Consider the following 19,376-nt stretch of genomic DNA (forward strand, 5'->3'; position numbering starts at 1 on the left):
TTTTGGCGGCCAGTCCAACAGTGTGACATCATGCTGGCGTAGCCATTGCCTTGTTTGACCGAGACGTGTGGATTGGCGCGTTGTCCTGCTGGAAGACAAAGTCGTCTCCTATCAGTGCCGGTGCGTCTGTAAGCATGTGCTCCTCCAGAACCTGTTGGTACGCCGTGCTGTCCAAACGACCTTCCAGTTTCACCAGAGACCCCAAACCATGCCAACACATCGATCCCTACACCATCACACTAGCCGCGTGCTGGACCGTACGGTCACAACATTCAGGGAGAAATTCCTCACCTTTGCGACGCCAAACGTACAGAGCACCATCGTTTCCTATGCTGACTTCTGACTCATCTGTAAAAAGAACAGATTTCCAGTCATCCAAAGTCCATTGTGTGTGAGTGGTTGCCCATCCCAGTCGCAAACGCCAATGGTTTTCTGTTAGCAGTGGGTTTTTTCTAGGCCTCCGAGCGTTCACTCCTGTCTCACTGAGACGACGACGAACTGTTCTACTTGATACCTGCTTGCCGGTTTCATCAGCCAGCTGATACGAGAGCAGTCGTGATGGTGCTCTGCGGTTCTGCAGTGCCATTCTCTTCAGTCGATGATCTTCCCGGATTGTCGTTGCCTTCCCACGTCCAGGTCGTTTTTCATAATCGCTGCTGCCATGGGAAAGCCGTTGCAGGCACTGATAAACCGAATTCCTGGAGCGGCGAACAAAAGCTGCGATCTGACGCACAGAATGGCCAACTGAGTGAAGGGCTTGAATTTTCCCTCGCGTTTTTGGACTCAACTGTTTGCCTCGAGGCATCGCTGCAACTCGTGAAATATCGCACGGAACAAGACTCTGCAACTGCGTGCAGCTGAACGTTCAGGCTAACTTATCGCCTAAGTTTGGCGGTCTCAAGGGCAGCGGTTTTAGTGCAGCTGACATTTTGGCGGTAGCAGTTTGAGATTTTGCTACTTAAAACGTGGACCAGAAGTGGCATGTCAATGTTCTTTTGTTGCTATAACTTTATTAGTTTTGTCTTAGCAGGAATTTTTTGTAATTAATTAGTGTCGCATGATTTTTGAATACGTTGAAGTTTGTTTATTGATTAAAATGGCAAAACAATTCAAATTGTGATGACATGCGCGAAATCAGTGCGCAAAAACAGATGATTCGCCTCGTTTTCATAATGTTGATAAGGGACCCACAAAATTGCTTTCACTCTACTACAGAGCATTCTTAGATTGTATGCCAAGAATGAGCATCCAAGAGCGATGAATGTGTACAAAGACAAGAAAAGTAGGAATGGCCGTCTTCCTTCTTCAAAGCAAACTAGATGCGCAGTAGGTAGTAAGTAAAGCTGCAGTCTTGAACTCAAGCTATGTTACATACTAACAATGGCGCAATCCATGAAAAAAAGAAATTCGAAAAACATGTGGTTTTGCTAGAGAAAAATTCAGTGCCAAAGTTAGACTACACACAAAAACGCCAGGTGTCCCTATAATTTGTCCAAGTCTGTACCTTGTTCATCGGACAAACGCATCGTTTACTGGACAGTAGCGTTTAGATTCCACACACGTATCCTTCAGCCTAGTTACCTATATATCGCTAATCAACAACTCTTTACCTTACAAATCGTGTTGTTACCCTGTATGTCATCCAAGATCTATATGATTTACAGTCAGTCAAACGCCCGTGGTAATGGCCCCAATCGTCGGACACCCATTTTCTTGCCTTCCTACCTTCTCAGCAACAGCTCTAGGTTTCAAATGACTGCAGTTGACTAAATTCAGTTATCTGAAACGCCGTAGAACACAGAACGCTCGCCTAGAGTGCTTGACGCCACGGCAATTCTGAGTCAATTCTCAGACAACCACGCCCCCACTAGGACGTCTAAAGACTGTCGCTTGAACGAACTAGCCGTTCAACAAAGAAGACGACGACCGAAACCGATGAGAGGACACGATTGAAGTGCTAAAGCGCTCTTTTACCCTTTACAAAGAAAGTCGATCGCTGCGTAGCGCGCGTTGACAAGGACTTGACGTAATCTAATTCAACTTTATCTAGGAGAAGCAGGGGTGAAGGTTCCAGCTGCTCTGATAGTAAACAAAGTTCCTGCGTTCGGTACAGCTGGTTGTATCAACGATGACGTGCTGCACGTCGTAACGGTGCAAGGTCAGGGTAGATATCAAAGTGAGATAGAAACACCTGGATACGTCTTAGTCAGAGCCAAATAACAATTTAGGGGCCTTGAAAGGAAAGCACGGGCTGTTCCTGTACGAGTTGGGAGAATGTGCTCACCGCAAAGCTCGAACATGGATGACGTGAATCGTCTACTACATCCGTGTGCATCATGCATGTGCAGTTGTGCTGCAAGATCTTACGATGGGAAGACTAGACATAACCGGAGGGTTAGTAGATGCCAACAGAGTGAGCTTGTCCGCAGAGAACATTCAGCAGTTTCCGCTAGTAGCCGTTGCTGAGTCAAATAAAGGTTAACGAATTAGGGGCTTTACGACATTTCTCTCTCATGACATTAATACCTGCAGACTGCTGCTGCTAAAGAAAAGAACGAGTGTCCAACGAAAGGGGCGTTGCCTCGACTCAATGAGCATGCGTTATCTCTCCTGGAGAGCTGCAAACGAAGGCAGTGATAGTGTTGTTCTGTTAGCTAGTCACCTATAAACCTACCTCAGATGCGAAGTTGCAGAATTGTCTTTACGTTTTTTCATGGGGGAGGTCGTGTCCGATGAATGGTAGTGTCCGATAAACGGGGTCGCAGAGAAGGATCATGTTTACCGTCCTATCATAACCGTTTCATGCCTTTGGAAGTCTGGCGTCTGGAATCACAGTCTTTACTAATCCTTCTTACTGTGGGCTTCAACAAAGCTCTGTCTTACTTCGTTTTCTTCTTACACGGCTGGCTGTCCGATGATTGATGGTGTCCGATAACAGGGGCGCCGCGGTGCTCTACTGAGTTAGACATACATGTACTCATGCAATAGAGATATATCCCCAAAACTTCAAAAACAACCGTCCCACTGTGGGCGCAAAATTTTATTTCACTCTACTATTTCTAGGCTTAAGAATTGGCCCAACCCATCGACTTCAAGTGTAACGCACAATACAAATTATGTTGCTGTGTTTAGGGGTGGCCATAAATGACTCATTGCATGCAATGCCGCAATGCAGTAAAAGCAACAGAATATAGTTAGCTCGTTTAGCAAGTTAAGACCGTGACGTTTAGACTTCATTCTTGCTTCTTGCATAAAGCTAAAACTTGATCGATAAGCACAAATTCCGTCGTGTCTATAGTTTACTATAGAATAACAGTCTACATGCACGACCAGCTTGCTTGCAGATCCACAATCTCCAGCTCTAAGTGCGAGATTCGAAAAACACAAATTCATTCCAACATTTCGCTAACAATCTATGCATAATACAAAACATGGGATCGAAACCATGGAAGCTGCCTAGAGTATTTTGTAAGCTTCAATCGTTATCTGTAAATGTTCGTTTCTTCTCTGCAGCTGTCTACGACTCTGCTCCAGGCGTCTGTGATTTCAGCTACGGAAGCAGCTGCGTGTACATCAACAGCGCCGCTAATGTATACGAGTGGAACAAAGAGACAACTACGACGTATATAACAACTGATCTACCATCGTTTAGTAACGGACGGTGTATTGCTGGCTTTTATGACGGAGTGCACGCATCCGCTGACGTTCCCAACCCAATTGTTAACAAAGAACCACTGCCGAAATTCTCTCTCGGATCCGGAATTGCGAGAAGACGCAGAGGCACCGCTCAAGTCGAGCTTGCGCATTTCAAAAAGAGCACAGACAGGCAACCGAATCTAGACCGCGTTCGCCGTTCGTGCTTCAGAATCGCCGGCAAAAACGTCGGGGTAACGCCGACCAAATCGACGAGCACCGTCCTGACAGCAAACAAGGTTGTATCTAATGAAGTGTTCGAGGTTGGAAAGTTTGTGAAGCATGTCAGTAACAGCTACATCAAGTTTACGTTCACCGCCAGCGAAGGCTTGGGTTACTATTTCTATTGTTATGCGCACTGCTTGCCTGATCCGCTGGGCATTCTCGATCAGGTGGGAAGCGTCGAAGAGAGTAGAAGTCACGAGACGTTCCGGTTGTTTTCGACAAGCAGCGTTGGCAGTCACACGGTGTGTCTCAATCTGAAAGACTCCGTTGGATGTGGAGAATTTGCGATGAGATTCAGTGCGACTATCCTCCATCTTAGCTCCCAATCGGCTCGCTTGTCCTTTACACCCAAAGGAGTATACTCGAGCTTGGCTCAAGCGGGATGTACAAGTCAGTGTGTCTATAAGTCATTTAGCTATGAGAATACAGTAACGTAAGACGTGCTTTGTGTTTGTGTTTGACAGGTCCAGCAGCAAATGAGACATAAATAGCTAGAGAATTCATAGAATTCAAAAAACAGAAATTGAACTATAGCTATAACTAATTCTGTTACTTATAATTGGCTATAGATAGATATCTGTGTGCGTGTGTGCGCGATGACAAAATACGGCTGCCCTACGTAATTACAAATGTCAGTATTAGTATGTTGTATGAAAGCAGTTTGTCCGATTAAAATAACTGCCTTTAGTCAAGGGCAGGATCGCGATGACGCGAGACCTAGCAGTCGCCCATGCACATGCATGTGTTCGACAGCCTATAGCCGCATCTAGAGATTAGACGGCTCTGCGTAAGCCCTGCCGCGCGTTTCCAGACTGCCCTTCACGGTTACACTTCCATGCAGTATACTATAAAATAGCTCTATAGCAACCGTTGAATCTGAGCCTCAAGTTCAGTGGCGTAAAACTAGGCGTGAGGCAACCGAGGCCTCGGTTGAAAAAGTGGGCGTATCAGTTAAAATATTTCAATTGGGTGTGTCCATAAAATTTTTTCAGTACGTACACCTAGCCACGACTTAGCCAGCACGTTTCAAGATCGACAAAGAGAACATAAGGCGATTTGATGGTACAGGTAATCGCATAGACTTGCAATGGTCATGTAACCTGACCACATCAAGAAATCGTACGACTTCAACCGTTTACACACTTTGCTGGACGTCGCAGCTACGTAATCAAAGACCAGCCCGGCATGCAGCTGAGAATTTAGTTAATTAACCTTAATTAATTAGACGCAAGAGTTTAATTAAAACTCCCATTAGTCAACGAGTCACTCCTTTTTTGACAATTACAATCAGTAGTCCCCTGTTTCTAGCATACTCATGATACTGTGACAGCTAGCACGCAACAGCGCAGTTAGATATCTACAAATTGTACACTACACACGCGCATGCGCACGTTAAACAAAATTCCCAAAGCAAATGCGACTCTGGCAAGCAGATCCGTCTGTGACAAAAATTGCTACAGTATTTCTATGTGCGCCATCAGCATCCTCGTCTAGTCATGCAATAAGTGCAGAGTACTATATGCGATTACTAAAAGCATCGGCTAAACCAATCAGTAAAAATTAGATTCATAAAATTGTTTGGCCTCCAGCTATAATCCTTGTCAATCATCTTACAAGCTGTTTACCAACTTGCACCACGTACTAACCGGATATCTGTTTCCAGAGCTAACTCTGTTGCCTAAAGGGACGAATTTAGTTACATTTCAATTTCAATAGAAGAGAAGCCGCACTTATAGCACGACTGGACACTTAATATCCGCAGTCCTTGCATTTGCCAACTCATCAGACAGCCACTGGGAATCTAATTACAGACAAACGTGCATGCTAGACCGAATATATAAGTGTAATTGATCTAACATTTTGTAAGCTGTTTCTCTTCTAGGCGTGCACTTGCAAACATACAATTCAAGAACAAGTGAGAAAGCCTAGGCTTGAAAAGCTTAGTGTAGACACGTGGGGAAGCAAGCTAGCAAGTGCCAACACTGTTCTCGCGATGTTGTGGTCTCAGTCGCCTGAAAAAATGCAGGAATTACAAATAATTGACGACCGCGTGATGGTACCAGTCTCCAAATGGTCACTATAACCTAATTGTGATTGCAAGTGCTGCATTCAACGTCGGTGCTTTTCCTTGTTATAAGATTATCATATACTGTACGTATGTATAAGAATTGAATCTGTAGCCTTCGACACACGGCAAGGAGACATCTGCCGCTCGTATATAGGACAATCTCCATATAAATAAATACCTCGTAGTATACAAAAGACTGTGCCAGTTCAGCTGTCTTTCATTTTTTCCGTTGAACTGCACAGAGATGGTGTCAATTAAGTTGACAATCCTGATCAATGTTATAATACTCACAGAGATCGCAGTTGCCCTTTCTCGTTCCACTGATAACAATGAAGAGCAATCGGATGATGGTGCAGTACAACAATTGACACTATTATTTTGCTAAACCGCGTGGCAAATGTCGTGGCTGTCTCTATAAGGTTGTGCCGATCCACCGCTGCCACCAGCAGATGGTTTGCAAGTAAAACGATTTTTGGGGTCCGACAGGTCAAGTTTTCTCGTCTATTCCTGCTCTTCAGGATACAATCTTGTGGGTCCCACCATTCGAGAGTGCAACAGACGCAACTGGCTTGGTGAACAACCAAAGTGCGAGTCGTCGATTTACAGTAAGAATTTCGCCTCTTGCTTCATCCTAGATCACATTCAACAGCGTCCGTCCACTTTAATTAATTATAACTCCGGCGTTTTCTTTTAGAAGCTTGCGAGCGCATCCTACCTCCTGCACCACAGTTTGGACTCCGATTTATCGAAAGAGATCTCATCGACACTGACCTGGGATACCGCGCAGTCTACAGGTGCGCAACAGGATACAAACTCGTTGGACCCCTTAGCATTACCTGTGCCGACTCCAAGACGAAAGAAATCTTGCCACTGATCACGTGCAGTTTAGGTAAAAACTAAATGGTTAACAAAATTAATACAAACGTATAGACACCAACCGGTGATGCGATTTCAGGTGTGTTCGACTCATTCGGCGACTGCAGGTTCGAGTCCACGTGGACGTCTTGCCTCGCTGTCAACAGAATGAGCAACTCGGACAAATGGATGCTCGAAAGGAGATCGTGCGACAACAAAACTCACCGTTTTGTTTCAGTACGCAGCAGCATCCCGTCGATACCAGTTCGCAATGCAACATACGGGGATCACTTGCTGCGCGACAGTCAAACGAATAACAGCAGTGGCGTCAAGCCGGCTGGGTCCGAGACAATGCCTACCTCTTGGCGGGAAATCTTGAAAAACGTTTCCTGCTTGGAAGAAGACATTTCGCACTCGATGGTTCTCAAGCTACAACCGCCTCCGTTCAGACGGCGATCTGGTAATCACCTCGTGTCAGATACGACGTTTGAGATGGGAAGTTTTATGAACACATACGCGCGCTACATCAAGTATAAAATTGAGGCACCACCCGGGCCTCTCGCATACGGGATATTTGTCTCCGGGCACTGCCTCCCAGATCCTCCCGGTCACATGTACGTTATCCATTACAATTGGGACGTTGGCTCGCACATCAGTAGGAACTTTTGCTTAAATCTGGAGAAAACGGTCACGTGTGCGTCGACACGCTTTCAGTTTATCATTCGCGTTCGCGTCTATATAGCCTACTATCCGAGTACGTCATGGCCCAGAACGGTCACTTTCACACCAAAAGGAGCCTATAATTCTATGTGCCCAGGTCAGTAGTAACTCAGCAGTCTTAATATATTAATTAAATTCAGTGGCATCGCAGGGCCTCCAAGAATGGGAGAGGCAATCGCTAAAGTTTACTGTTAATTAAATTAAGATAAATACTTCAATATCCTGTGTCAATCGAGGCCATGCACATAGGAGTAGGAACCACGGTGCCATGCCCCCTCCCCAATCAGCAGCCTATGGTCACTATCTAGAAAATAGGTCATCGTGAAAACGAGCTATACAACCTGGATGCCATTCCTACGCCTCTGGGCCACACATGCTAGTATTGACCCGCCCAGACCCTGTTGAGCGACGCCACTGATAAAATTAAACCTATATAAAGTGGCTTATCATACTACATCTACCTATTCATTCGTTTTTCTCTCTTTTTGCCATTCAGGTTTCGTCACCGAAGACAACTAGAAAGCATGAAACCACATGGACCTATACACACGTGACAGCTAGCGCACGTGGAGTAGCAACCTTGGACTGAGCTATAGTTGCTTTAGATGAATAGTTCTGCATGCATGTCTATGTACGCATGACTTGATGTTCAGTGTACGTGAAACACCATTCTAAATATACAGGTATCTATATCTAGCACATATGTAATGCAGGACGGTGTAGCTACATACGCGCATGCGAGAACGTGCAGGTGATTAACCCCGCCCACTGTGCTGCTCCACCCACCTTAGCATGGATGACGAATGCAGGAGCAAGAGTTTTCCCTCGTTTTCCCTCATTCTAATAGCTATAGCTGGGTGGAACACAAGCCTTGCAGGTAACTTTAACAAAAAGTCGTGAAAGACATCTAGTTTGTCAATCGACTTTGGCTCGTTTTATAATCTTGAACAGACGTTTTCGTCGTTCCCCCACCTCAGTTGGCTCCAGCACCATACGCAGAATGGGCACACCACCATTGGTAAGGAGAAACTCTTTGGTTCAATTTATATTAATTAAGGTTAGTGCTATAGACGTGACGTCATGTGCTATTGCTTGTTTGCAGGGTGTGGCTGTCAAGGGATAGAGCCAACCAGAGCGCTCTGATCGAGTACGTCAACGAATATCTGGCACATGATATTCCTGTACGTATGTAACCATTAGATTAACTAAATCTAAATTAATCACATTGAGACCTGTTGCTTGCAAATCAAGAACAAATAAGTCAATAAATAAATTAAATAAACAAAGTTTTGGTAGCCTTTTTGTTTTAAGATAATTCAAAAAAAGAAGGTATGGTATGGTTTTGTACGGATCATCAATGATTATATGACCAATAATGACATTTCAATTAACTCTAACCGAGTTTGCATTGACTATTAGAACTTATTGCCAAGGACTCCACATGGTCATATCTGGAAACAAAATACTTTCTGACAGCAAGTTGTGTGAATCAAGAAGCTCAGGCATAAATATATGAAAAGCATTGTACTAACATTTCCTGTACAATGTACAGCCAATGAAATTGCTCCCAATCAACCAAAACATTATGTAACTTAATGCTCATTGAAAAGTACAAAATACGTGATGGTAATCTAAAATACTTCAATTAATTATAAATTCAGTGCACTCTGCTTTAATAGTGTGCTCATGATACAAACAACTTAGGTAGGTGCAGTGAATATTGACTCTGGGTGGGCAACCGGCTTCAATGACTTCATATTCAACACAAAGAAGTATCCCAATGCATCTGATATGGTAAAGAGTCAATTGGCATCACGATCATGAACGCGCGTAGGGATGTTTCAACTTAGATTGAGTACTTTCACTCCAAGCAAATCAAAGTGATCGTTTGGACGACATCCATGGTCGATGTCGACTCTCCAAACTACAACGAAGGTTTGTCCAATGGCTTCTACGTTCGGTAAATACTTCTTGTGCTTTAATTGTGTAATAATAATAGATTGATATGCTTATATTAGAGACTTGATTGGAAAACCTGGTACCATAAAATGGTGGCATGGGCATGGAAGTCTGGTAGACTACAGCAATCCCAAAGCAGTAGAATGGTGGCATAAGCAGATGGACTTGGTGGAGAGATGTTTATTGCTTATTTTTTCATTAGAGACAACTGTTACTTTCTGTTCAGGTTTTGAATCTTGGTATTGATGGTTGGAAGTGTGATGGCACAGACCCTTATATTTTAGAGTTGCCGTACTCTCATGGTTATGGAGGATTCCTAACACATCGAGACTATGCAAATGCGTACTATGGAGATTTCTTCAACTACACGCGATTGAAACGGGGAAATGACACTCTGATAATGTCAAGACCGGTGGATGGGTGAGAAGACATTAGTTGTTGTACACACATACACACAGTGACACACACACACACACACACACACACACACACACACACACACACACACACACACACACACACACACACACCATGCATGTGCACATGTGCAAATACTGTACAGAGAAGCAGGCAGGAATTCCAGAAAAGCAGCACACAAGTTGATAAACGCATAAAACTAGTACAGAAATCTATTTCGTGATACCTAACTATCGATGCTTTACTGGCCATCTTAGCTACAAGTTCCTCTACTTGGAGTTCAGTCCTCATTCAGTCATGTTTTCTGGTTGGGTCGGAGACCAAGATCCAACATTCGATGGTTTAGAAGCAGCCTTAAAACGATACCTGCAATCAGCATGGGACGGTGAGAACAAACACACCCATCTCGTGTTGTACTCATTTACTACTCATTTGCATTGCAGGATATGCCAATTTTGGATCAGATATAGGCGGTTATCGCACTGGACAGGGTACACTGGGAAGAAGTCGAACACTCTTTCTAAGATGGATGCAGCTCGGAGCTTTCTCACCGCTCATGGAAAATGGAGGCAACAAAGAACACCGACCATGGATGTTTGAACCATCCAATGAAACAACAGCTATTTACAAGAAGTACACCAAGATAGTACATCATGATAATGACAAACTAAGATAGCAGTTGTTTCTAGATATGTGAGTGCACACCTGATGTTGATGCCTTATCTGTTGGCCACTGGCTCGAAAGCCTATGAGACACGAAGCAGTTCTATTACACCTCTTGCTAAGCATGATACCTTCATACACAAGGTATGAACAAGTATTTGCATTTGATTGTATTTCCATTTGCTAGAATCTCAGAAGTAATTTGCCGTAGTTGATTGATGATTTCAAACCCACGACGTATAACTACCTTCTGGGCAGTGACATTCTAGTGTGTCCGGTGATCAATGATCCGGCCATTGTGGACGTTACCTTTCCTACTGGATCTTGGGTGGATTTCTGGAATTCATCGAATGTATACAAAGGCGGTGATAATCATACATTCACTCCAGATTTAGCCACTTTACCGGTATTCTATCGAGCAGGTAAGATCTGGTCGATTACAAGAATAACTCCAAAATAGCATGAAGTCACACCATTCATAAATTCAATAAATTCAACTAAACTCCGGAAAACACAAGGTGTCTATTTCTATAGATAGTTGTATTACAGGTGCTATCATTCCTCTCAGAATTAGAGACAATCTCAACAGTTTTGGAGATGAAACATTTCAGGGGTCTCTCACTTTCTATGTCAATCGTCCAAAAATCAACATTCAACATTCCGTTGAAGTGCGTGACCAGGAATCGGGTATGATCGCTTCTTACTGGTATGATCACTACAACTGGCTGTGATGTGAGATACAAAGATGTGCCACTTTATTACTATTTGGCAGGCTAAATAGTCGTTCAACATATATTCTCTTTGAGGTGACTGCTCATCGTTCTGAAATGGTGATTATCGTTCTCCAACATGTTCTTCACCCTACAAGGATCACTTCACGGTCAGTTGGCAATCCCAATAAGCCAGCTGATCTAAGAGAACTGTCTTCTCTACAATCACTGCAATTGGTTGGTCATGGATTTTTTTGGAACTCAAAAATAGAGCGACTTGTGATCAGACCCGACATTTCATTAATTGGAATTTCATTGACAATCCATTTTTAGTACCATTGCATAACTGGCCACAAGAGGTAAATTTTTCATTTCTTCCTGAAGGAAACTCAACGGTTCCGTTACAAATAACATTTACATTAATTTTGTAAAAAATAAAGATAATGTTGTCACATGTATACAACAACTCAGTGTACCAATATCAAATCCACTGCTTCGTAATTAAGTAAGTAAAACATGTGGTGAATGGAAACATTAATTAAGTATTTAAGATCACTACTAGTGCATTATCCTCATCAAGCGGTGTACACAAATGCTAAGATGTCTCTTTACAAGCCTTCCTTATTATACGGTACCATGTCAGTGACATCAATAAAAGATATCATAACTTTTGAAGCCCAACTTCGTGGCATGCCACACTTGTGGATACCACACTTCTAGATCAAAACTCTAACCTTTTTATGAGTATTCAAACATAAACTTAAGTGTGACACTGTCATGGTCACTCTCAAATGACACCAAAACCGTAGAGAAAACCAAATGAAGCAAAACATTAGAAAAGTAGAATGTCACTACAAAAGAGCTGACAAAACAAACAAAGCGGCACACAATGTTCTTTCTCAGTTCATTACCCATGGAGTCCATGCTCCTCCATGTTTCTTGGGATCCGCCTGCGGATCTGAACCACCGTATTCAAATATTGGTGAAACAACAGTGTCGTTGTATGCATGAAGTCTATCCAGCAAGTCCTTTACCTAAACATTCCAAGATTGTAACTACAGAATCGTCCTAAGAACGCAGCACAAACTGTAGCAGTGGTGGCAATTTCTATTGCTAACAAATACTGCCATCTTAATTAACAATCTAATGTGCAGGAATAATATAATATAATTATATCAAAAGTTACACCCAGAAAAGTCACAACAGTTTACATACAAGACAGGCAATGAACACCCACTGCTTTCCAAGCCATAGCAGCCCTTCATTGCACGTTAGGGCATGTTGACCATTTAGTACACACATCCATGCAATAACTTTAACACTCCTTTACCATTTGCTTCCTATTCAGTGTACGACAAATCGGTTGCCCGGGCACCTAGGACAACCAAAAATGTCTGGGCAACTGAAACAGCAAACTAGGGTTGCCCAGGGATAACCCTGAGATTTCTATTAACCCAAGGACTAACCAAACTGAAGCCACGCATATTGCGTGCTCCACTTGTTCATCTGCAGTACTTGTAGCCAATCCCTTCAGGTCCCATATTAACCACTTTGTCCTTGTAGTACCAACACCACTTACCTCCAAACGACAACTTCCCATTGCAGAAAAAACTTTGAAATTGCAAGAGAACGTGATTTATCAGACGATGATCAGTCAGCTTCAAGTGATGTCAGTGAAGTAGTTAGAAGACCAAGTGCACCACAAAAGAAGGCAGTGAAGGTCTCTGGAGTCCCAATGAGACCAAGACTTCGAAAGGAACACACAGCAAAGCCTATTTCATTTAGTTTATGGGCAACCAGAGTAATGACCGAGCAACTAAAACTTTGTATGGTTGCCCGGGGACTAATCAGAGATGAGAGAATTTGTCATACACTGCTACTTAACTGATGCCAATGTTCTAAACGAGTCTGAACAAAGACTATCAATGCCAGTGTAACTCAATTTAATCTCTTGAGGCTGGATTGGTTGTTCTTTCAAAGAACCTCTCGTAGCTTCTCTGATGGATATGACAATACAAGTTGTGTTATTGTACATATAGCCAACAGAACAATCATGGTTTTTCAAGAAATGATCAAACACAGAATACAAGTGTGTATTAACAATTAATCATATATTTGGGGCAACACTTCAGTCTGATACCATGATGCTATATCTTTGCACTAAATGCCCCTCGTCCCTTTTACAAACTTCCATCCATGACATAAACACGTAGCAGCCGCTACCATTCAAAAGTCTTTTGACTATGATTGATAGTAATGATCAGTGTGTTCACACACAGACAAGCATAATACGTGTTAAGTTAACCTATACACTCTATTACCAGGCAACAGCTACGTATGTAACAGTTTTTAGTGAGGTACAACAACCTGCTTATGATTGCCCTACTACATTTGCTGTACAAGTTGAGGAAAAGCCCACATTTATCAGCAACAGTGTGCCTGTGCATGTGTTACTGTTTACTCACTCACCACTGCTTGGTTGTCAGCTGATATGTCTTTTTCTTCTCGTATGTCGTTGACTACATCAAACAACTGAACGGTTGTATTCCATGTGGTAGCCAGAGGGTGACCAATGTAAAGCACTGATGCATTCACTGGTGTTGACCATATGTCTGGAGGACCCGGATCTCCAAGAACTAGTTTGTAGTTGCCTGAAAACAACAAACGTGCTTGAACCTCCAGCCACTCTGTTACCAATTAAATCACCTCTCCTAATAGCAGCATGTCCACCTCCGTTTCGAACAAATGGGCCCAGAATGTTATGCAATCTGTCTATATTGAGTAGTACCTGTAGTATCGATTATATACATACGAGATCATTTTCACTAAAAGTCAAATTAGACTGCACTTCTTCTCTTGCAGACGATGCATTCTGTGAGATCATAGGCCACTGGTTAAATCCATCCAAAGGCTTGGAACCACTCAAAGACGGATCAACACTTTACAAACAAATTAATATCTAATCTCAACTCAAATAGGAAACAATCCAGGGGTGTAGCGTGGCATGGGCTAGACCGGGCTACAGCCCCATCATTTATAGGGGTGGTCAGCAGCCAATTAGAAGCCAATAAAGTGAGCGTGCCCATAACAAGTAGGCGTGTCCCATAGCTTAGCTCCCCATTTCTAGAGGTCACGTTATGCCCCTGAACAATCGAATAGCAACTCACCCAATCATTGTCAGCAACGTGGGATACCAATCTGTGGCATGCATCAGTCCTTCATTCTGGTACCTACAGAAATCAATAATTTACAATATCATGTATACAGGCTATCACCATGGGACACCACTTTGAAATCTTTAGCATTGATCCATGAACTAAAGCCTAAAAACCAGACAATCTAAGTGCAGTTACTAAATATCATTAATTAACCAATATTTCTCATACCGTCCCTCGTACCCCGCCTTCCCATAAAGAGTGCTTGCCACCGCGAAGAGGGTAGTTTTCAGTACCCGTGTTGTCACCACAAATGTGACATCGTCTAGAGCCCTTGATTGGACCGCCGTTATCCTACATAACAAAACAAAGTCGTGCTTAGTTAGAAAATAAGAAGTCAATGTACGTTCGTAACACACAGTTGTAAACACTATCAGTGTGTCATTCCACATGCCCTTCGTCTTCAGTGCTTCTGTTAGGTTTCCAATGCCTTCGTCCATACAAGCCAACATACCCTAATATTAATTAAACAGCAACATTGACTGATTGCTGGTGTTACAACGTGTAAATATATTTACAGCAAAAGTTCGACGTTCGGAATCTTTAATAACATTGTTATAAGGTGTGACATACTGTTGAGGCACTTCACGTGGAGCATGAACAGCCTGATATGCAAGGTACCTTAGGAACAAAATATTTGATATATGATCAATACAAACAACTGTTTTATGGTACAAGTAGAGTGGCTTGCTGGTGTCATGATTCTGAACGATCTTCACAGCTTCATCAGAAAACAGAGTTGTTGAATAATTTCCTTGAGCATCCCAGTCAACCTTTAAGTAAGAACAGCAAAAGCAATTACGAAATAGTACGAGTACTGCCACACTATCAAACGTATGCTTTGAGTGTAAATGATCCATTCAAAAGTAGCAGACTTACAACTCAATCAAATATGGTACAAAACATGCAAAAAATGTAACAAACTTAACAGCATTTTTGTCTAAAATCTGAAATCTAAAATTGGTATATATTGTATTGCTTTTATTGCCTTGCAGTTCCCATGGTAGGGTAAACATATACAACGCTATCATACACCACAAATGCTACCACAACTACACATACAGTACAACCCCGATTATCCAGAATTTTTCGACGAAAGCCAAATTGTCCGGATAAATGAAACAATGATGTGGTGACTTCCTTGAGGCTCAGTCATACATTGACAGTCAAGTACATAATGAACAAATAAATAATTAATTAATATACAGCAATATTAGGTCAGCAACGACTCAACATGTTTACACACTTAATGTAGGTTCACAGGTTTACATGTTGGAACGATGTCACGCGAGAAACACGTGAAAGACATGTTCGTTTCGGATAAAAATAAATTTGTCTGGATTATCAGAATGTCCGGATAATCGGGTTTGTACTGTACACATACTCACACGTAAACACATAATTACCTGGTACTTTTATTTCAACTCATAACACAAAGTTTCCCTACTCTTCATATCTTGTCTGCTCACTATTCATGCTTTATACTCTACTCGTCTCATTAACAGAACGTAGTGTTCTCGTCTTAAAATCTAGTTGACTCTTTTTCATCATCACTGATGCTTCCACAAACCACTTTCCCAATCTATGTGTTACAGATTCTCTGTCCTTCATCTCCAGACCATGTCTCACTCCTTTCTGTATGTCCAGTACGTTTACCGCTCTGACAACCGAAGCTCTTTCCGATTCCAACATCCAACTTCTGTAGGCTAACATAGGAACAACTACACATCATAAGTCTTTACCATGCCAAGTCCGAAAGACAACCTCCTCCCAATCTCACAACAGCAGCATAAAAAGCACCATACAGTCTCCAAGATCAGTCTTATGGAATTCATGTCAGATTGATATTAATCCAGCACTACACCAAATAGTTTTATTGATCGTTTAATACAAGGCAAACATTTCCATGATTAAACCCTAAAGTTTAGATTTTCCTTTTAAGTTAATTTCACAACCAAAGTTTTATGGTGAGTTCCTGCCTTATACAGACTGACACAGCTAACTATCTGTCACAGACAAACCTCTGAGCAGCCAGTTCCACACATAGGCTGTTTGTCTCTTCTAAAATCGTAACCGGCTCCAGCCTTATGAGTAAAATAATCCTCTCCGCCGCCATAAAAACCATAGAAAGAGTCGAACCCACGAAATGTCGGTGTATATTGCCAAGAATAGAAACCGAGATGCCACTAGTACATCATCCATACAATTAATTAACACGCGTCCATCTCTTCTTCATTACAAATCATGTACCTTGCCAATTGCATGAGTGACATACCCGGCCTCCTTCAGCCGCTGAGGCAGCATGGTTTCACTGAGGTTTAGCCCTTCACGCTACATATTCAAAAAAGGAAGCTACACATCATAGTCAAGACCTCATGAGACTACAAGACGTAAGATATTTCTGTCTATCTCTTTGTTTAAAATTTGTTTTGTCAGATTGTTGATATGCTGATCACTTTGTGATATACACATCCTTCTATTGACTACATATCGTTTTGGAATGATAGTTTAGGGACTCCAGTAAGAGAAATCAAGTAAACATTGTGAACTTGTACTGCATACACACCTAAGCTGCATGCAGCTGTTAGACGTACCAAGCATGCAGGTGCGTGTATGTGCGTGTGTGTGTGTGTGTGAGTGTGTGTGTGCATGTGCATGTGTGTGTGTGTGTGTGTGTGTGTGTGTGTGTGTGTGTGTGTGTGTGCGCACGCACATGCATGTGTGTGTAAGTGTGTGTGTGTGTGTGTGTGTGTGTGTGTGTGTGTGTGTGTGTGTGTGTGTGTGTGTATGCACGTGCATGTGTGTGTGAGTGTGTGTAAGTGTGTGAGTGTGTGTGTGTGTGTGTGTGTGTGTGTGTGTGTGTGTGTGTGTGTGTGTGTGTGTGTATGCACGTGCATGTGTGTGTGACTGTGTGTAAGTGTGTGTGTGAGTGTGTGTGTGTGTGTGTGTGTGTGTGTGTGTGTGTGTGTGTGTGTGTATGGTCATGCGTGTGTTCAACATAAACATTACTGCATATAAATAATATCTACAACCTGACCTTGCCACTTTGCAAAACATAGTGCTGCATTCCATATCGAATAGGATATCGACCTGTGTTAAAAGCAGCACGGCTGCCAATTACAACAATTAGAACAGACACTGACAAACTATTAGCACACAATATACCTGGGAGAGCAAACTGGTTGCACATAGTACTACAATAAACATCAACAATCAAATCAAAACCACATCAGAAAGGCACTAATTGTGCATTCTGTTCAGCATGCTTGTATTGGATGAATAGAAATACACACAAATTTGTATGATGCACACAGTCTAGCAGCGTATGTTCTACTAACTCCTACAGACTTAGAGCAGTGACTACGTGCATACAGATTCGTAAAATGCGAGTCAAAACGTAAAAACAAAAGTTGAGATATAAAGTTTGAATTTTATGATTCCTGTTCTAGTTTGTTAGAAAAGATGCCAATCCTATCATTGAATTCATGCATCTAGCCACAATAGTCACTTGCCAAATATATCTGGCATCATTACGCACTTTGCAAATTAATTAATTAATTAAACATATAATATATATTCTTATATATTATTTTATTGATATGTATATGCCTTGCTCCTTACAACAAGGCAGAAACAGACATAACAGGCAAATCCCCAAAACAGTCAATACATTATATGTGCGTGTCTATAATGTCTAGCATGTATTTTTAAAAAGCCGGTGGAGAAATCGATGATTGAGTAGGTACCACACAATAAAATAAGGAACATTACAAGAGGCCAAGCATGTCACTTGACTTCAAAATTGAGGAGGCCAGTCACTAGCAAGGGCAGTGGAACGACTCGCAAGTTGGGGAGGGGGCGGAGCATAAAGGACATCAAAGTACATAAACTGTGAGGGTACTGTTTGCTTACAAGAATAATGGTTGTACTCAAAGTTGAATGCAGCTGCCACCTTTGCCCCTCCAGATCTGCCGCTACTGCTCCTGGTTGAGGATGCTTGGTAAAGAGGTGGAGTGGAGTGGGGTGAGGGTGAGCACCCTAGCACCCCCAGTACCCCAGCTCCGTTGCCCCTAACTAGGGTTCTACTTTATGAGACCTTGTCTATCATCTAAGAGGCCACACCTACTAATAAAAATACTGGGGAGGCCATGGCCACCTCAGGTCCATGCATCGACGCCACTGAAGTGACCACTGACAAGTTCATGGTGTCCATTTATCACCAGTAACCACACATTATGAGTACTTCCTTCCTACAGTCTGTAATGTGTATATCAGTGGTGCAATCTCTAGACTTGAGGTGGGAGGTGGTGTAATCACTGGGAAGAGGTTTGCCTTACAATGATCCATTTGTTTTTAGTAATTAAAACTTGCTGTCATTTCCGTTTGCTAAAGACAACACGACAGAACAATAGAATGGAAGAGACCGTCCTACACATTGATATCTATCTCCCAGCTAGGCACACCCACGCATCTATTGTATTCTCCTCCTTACTTGATTCAAAACGACTCCATTTCCTGCCAAGTCGTCGAGGGTTGGCGTTTTGATTGGAGTTCCTCGGAATCCTAAATCGTGATACCCAAGGTCGTCCGCTAAAGTCAATAAAATAAATAAATTACTAAAAAATTCAAAGTTTACGATCCTACCATACTTGCATGCTTACCGATAATAAATACAATGTGAGGCGACTTGCAATCAGCCCATGGAAATGTGTAAGCAATAAACAGAAGCGAGAAGAAATTGGGCAACATTGCGGTGACCCGGATAACTATGTTAATGTCGTACTACCCCGGATGTCTGGGTAAACTAGAGAGTAAAGTGTAGAGGACAGCAAATGTAGACTCGAACCAGTC

The 19,376-nt window shown here is 42.4% G+C and overlaps 3 protein-coding genes across 6 annotated transcripts; 2 read left to right on the forward strand and 1 right to left on the reverse strand.

The window, feature by feature from the left end:
• The first annotated feature begins 3,431 nt into the window (after window positions 1–3,431).
• Window positions 3,432–4,601, forward strand: LOC134184085 (uncharacterized). Its single transcript, XM_062651695.1, has 2 exons — window positions 3,432–4,308; window positions 4,383–4,601. Exons 1-2 carry the CDS (start codon window positions 3,432–3,434, stop codon window positions 4,403–4,405), a joined length of 900 nt encoding a protein of 299 aa, XP_062507679.1. The 3' UTR covers window positions 4,406–4,601.
• Window positions 4,602–8,357: 3,756 nt separating this feature from the next.
• On the forward strand, window positions 8,358–11,768 carry LOC134184219 (alpha-glucosidase 2-like). Of its 2 annotated transcripts, XM_062651855.1 has the most exons (13): window positions 8,358–8,438; window positions 8,513–8,579; window positions 8,664–8,742; window positions 9,266–9,355; window positions 9,412–9,521; window positions 9,580–9,688; window positions 9,747–9,940; window positions 10,195–10,322; window positions 10,381–10,570; window positions 10,627–10,744; window positions 10,812–11,022; window positions 11,150–11,306; window positions 11,373–11,768. In XM_062651855.1, the coding sequence occupies exons 4-13, from the start codon at window positions 9,353–9,355 to the stop codon at window positions 11,641–11,643; spliced, it is 1,491 nt and encodes a 496-aa protein (XP_062507839.1). In that variant the 5' UTR covers window positions 8,358–8,438; window positions 8,513–8,579; window positions 8,664–8,742; window positions 9,266–9,352; the 3' UTR covers window positions 11,644–11,768. The 2 variants fall into 2 exon arrangements, with proteins under 2 accessions (XP_062507839.1, XP_062507838.1); XM_062651854.1 differs by lacking the exons at window positions 8,358–8,438; window positions 8,513–8,579 and having other exon boundaries at window positions 8,665–8,742; window positions 8,981–9,355.
• Window positions 11,769–11,919: 151 nt separating this feature from the next.
• On the reverse strand, window positions 11,920–19,347 carry LOC134184811 (arylsulfatase B-like). 3 transcript variants are annotated; one of them, XM_062652563.1, is made up of 16 exons: window positions 19,187–19,347; window positions 19,018–19,115; window positions 17,691–17,719; window positions 17,563–17,635; window positions 16,776–16,856; window positions 16,547–16,711; window positions 15,201–15,298; window positions 15,044–15,146; window positions 14,885–14,980; window positions 14,697–14,819; window positions 14,599–14,633; window positions 14,478–14,540; window positions 14,159–14,249; window positions 14,017–14,098; window positions 13,780–13,961; window positions 11,920–12,344 (listed from the first exon to the last, which is right to left on the reverse strand). In XM_062652563.1, exons 1-16 carry the CDS (start codon window positions 19,272–19,274, stop codon window positions 12,210–12,212), a joined length of 1,542 nt encoding a protein of 513 aa, XP_062508547.1. In that variant the 5' UTR covers window positions 19,275–19,347; the 3' UTR covers window positions 11,920–12,209. The 3 variants fall into 3 exon arrangements, with proteins under 3 accessions (XP_062508547.1, XP_062508549.1, XP_062508548.1); XM_062652565.1 differs by lacking the exons at window positions 17,691–17,719; window positions 19,187–19,347 and having other exon boundaries at window positions 17,563–17,615; window positions 19,018–19,107; XM_062652564.1 differs by lacking the exons at window positions 17,691–17,719; window positions 19,187–19,347 and having other exon boundaries at window positions 19,018–19,094.
• Window positions 19,348–19,376: the final 29 nt, after the last annotated feature.

This window comes from Corticium candelabrum, chromosome 9 (genome assembly GCF_963422355.1).
Source record: "Corticium candelabrum chromosome 9, ooCorCand1.1, whole genome shotgun sequence".
Classification (NCBI taxonomy): Eukaryota; Metazoa; Porifera; class Homoscleromorpha; order Homosclerophorida; family Plakinidae; genus Corticium; species Corticium candelabrum.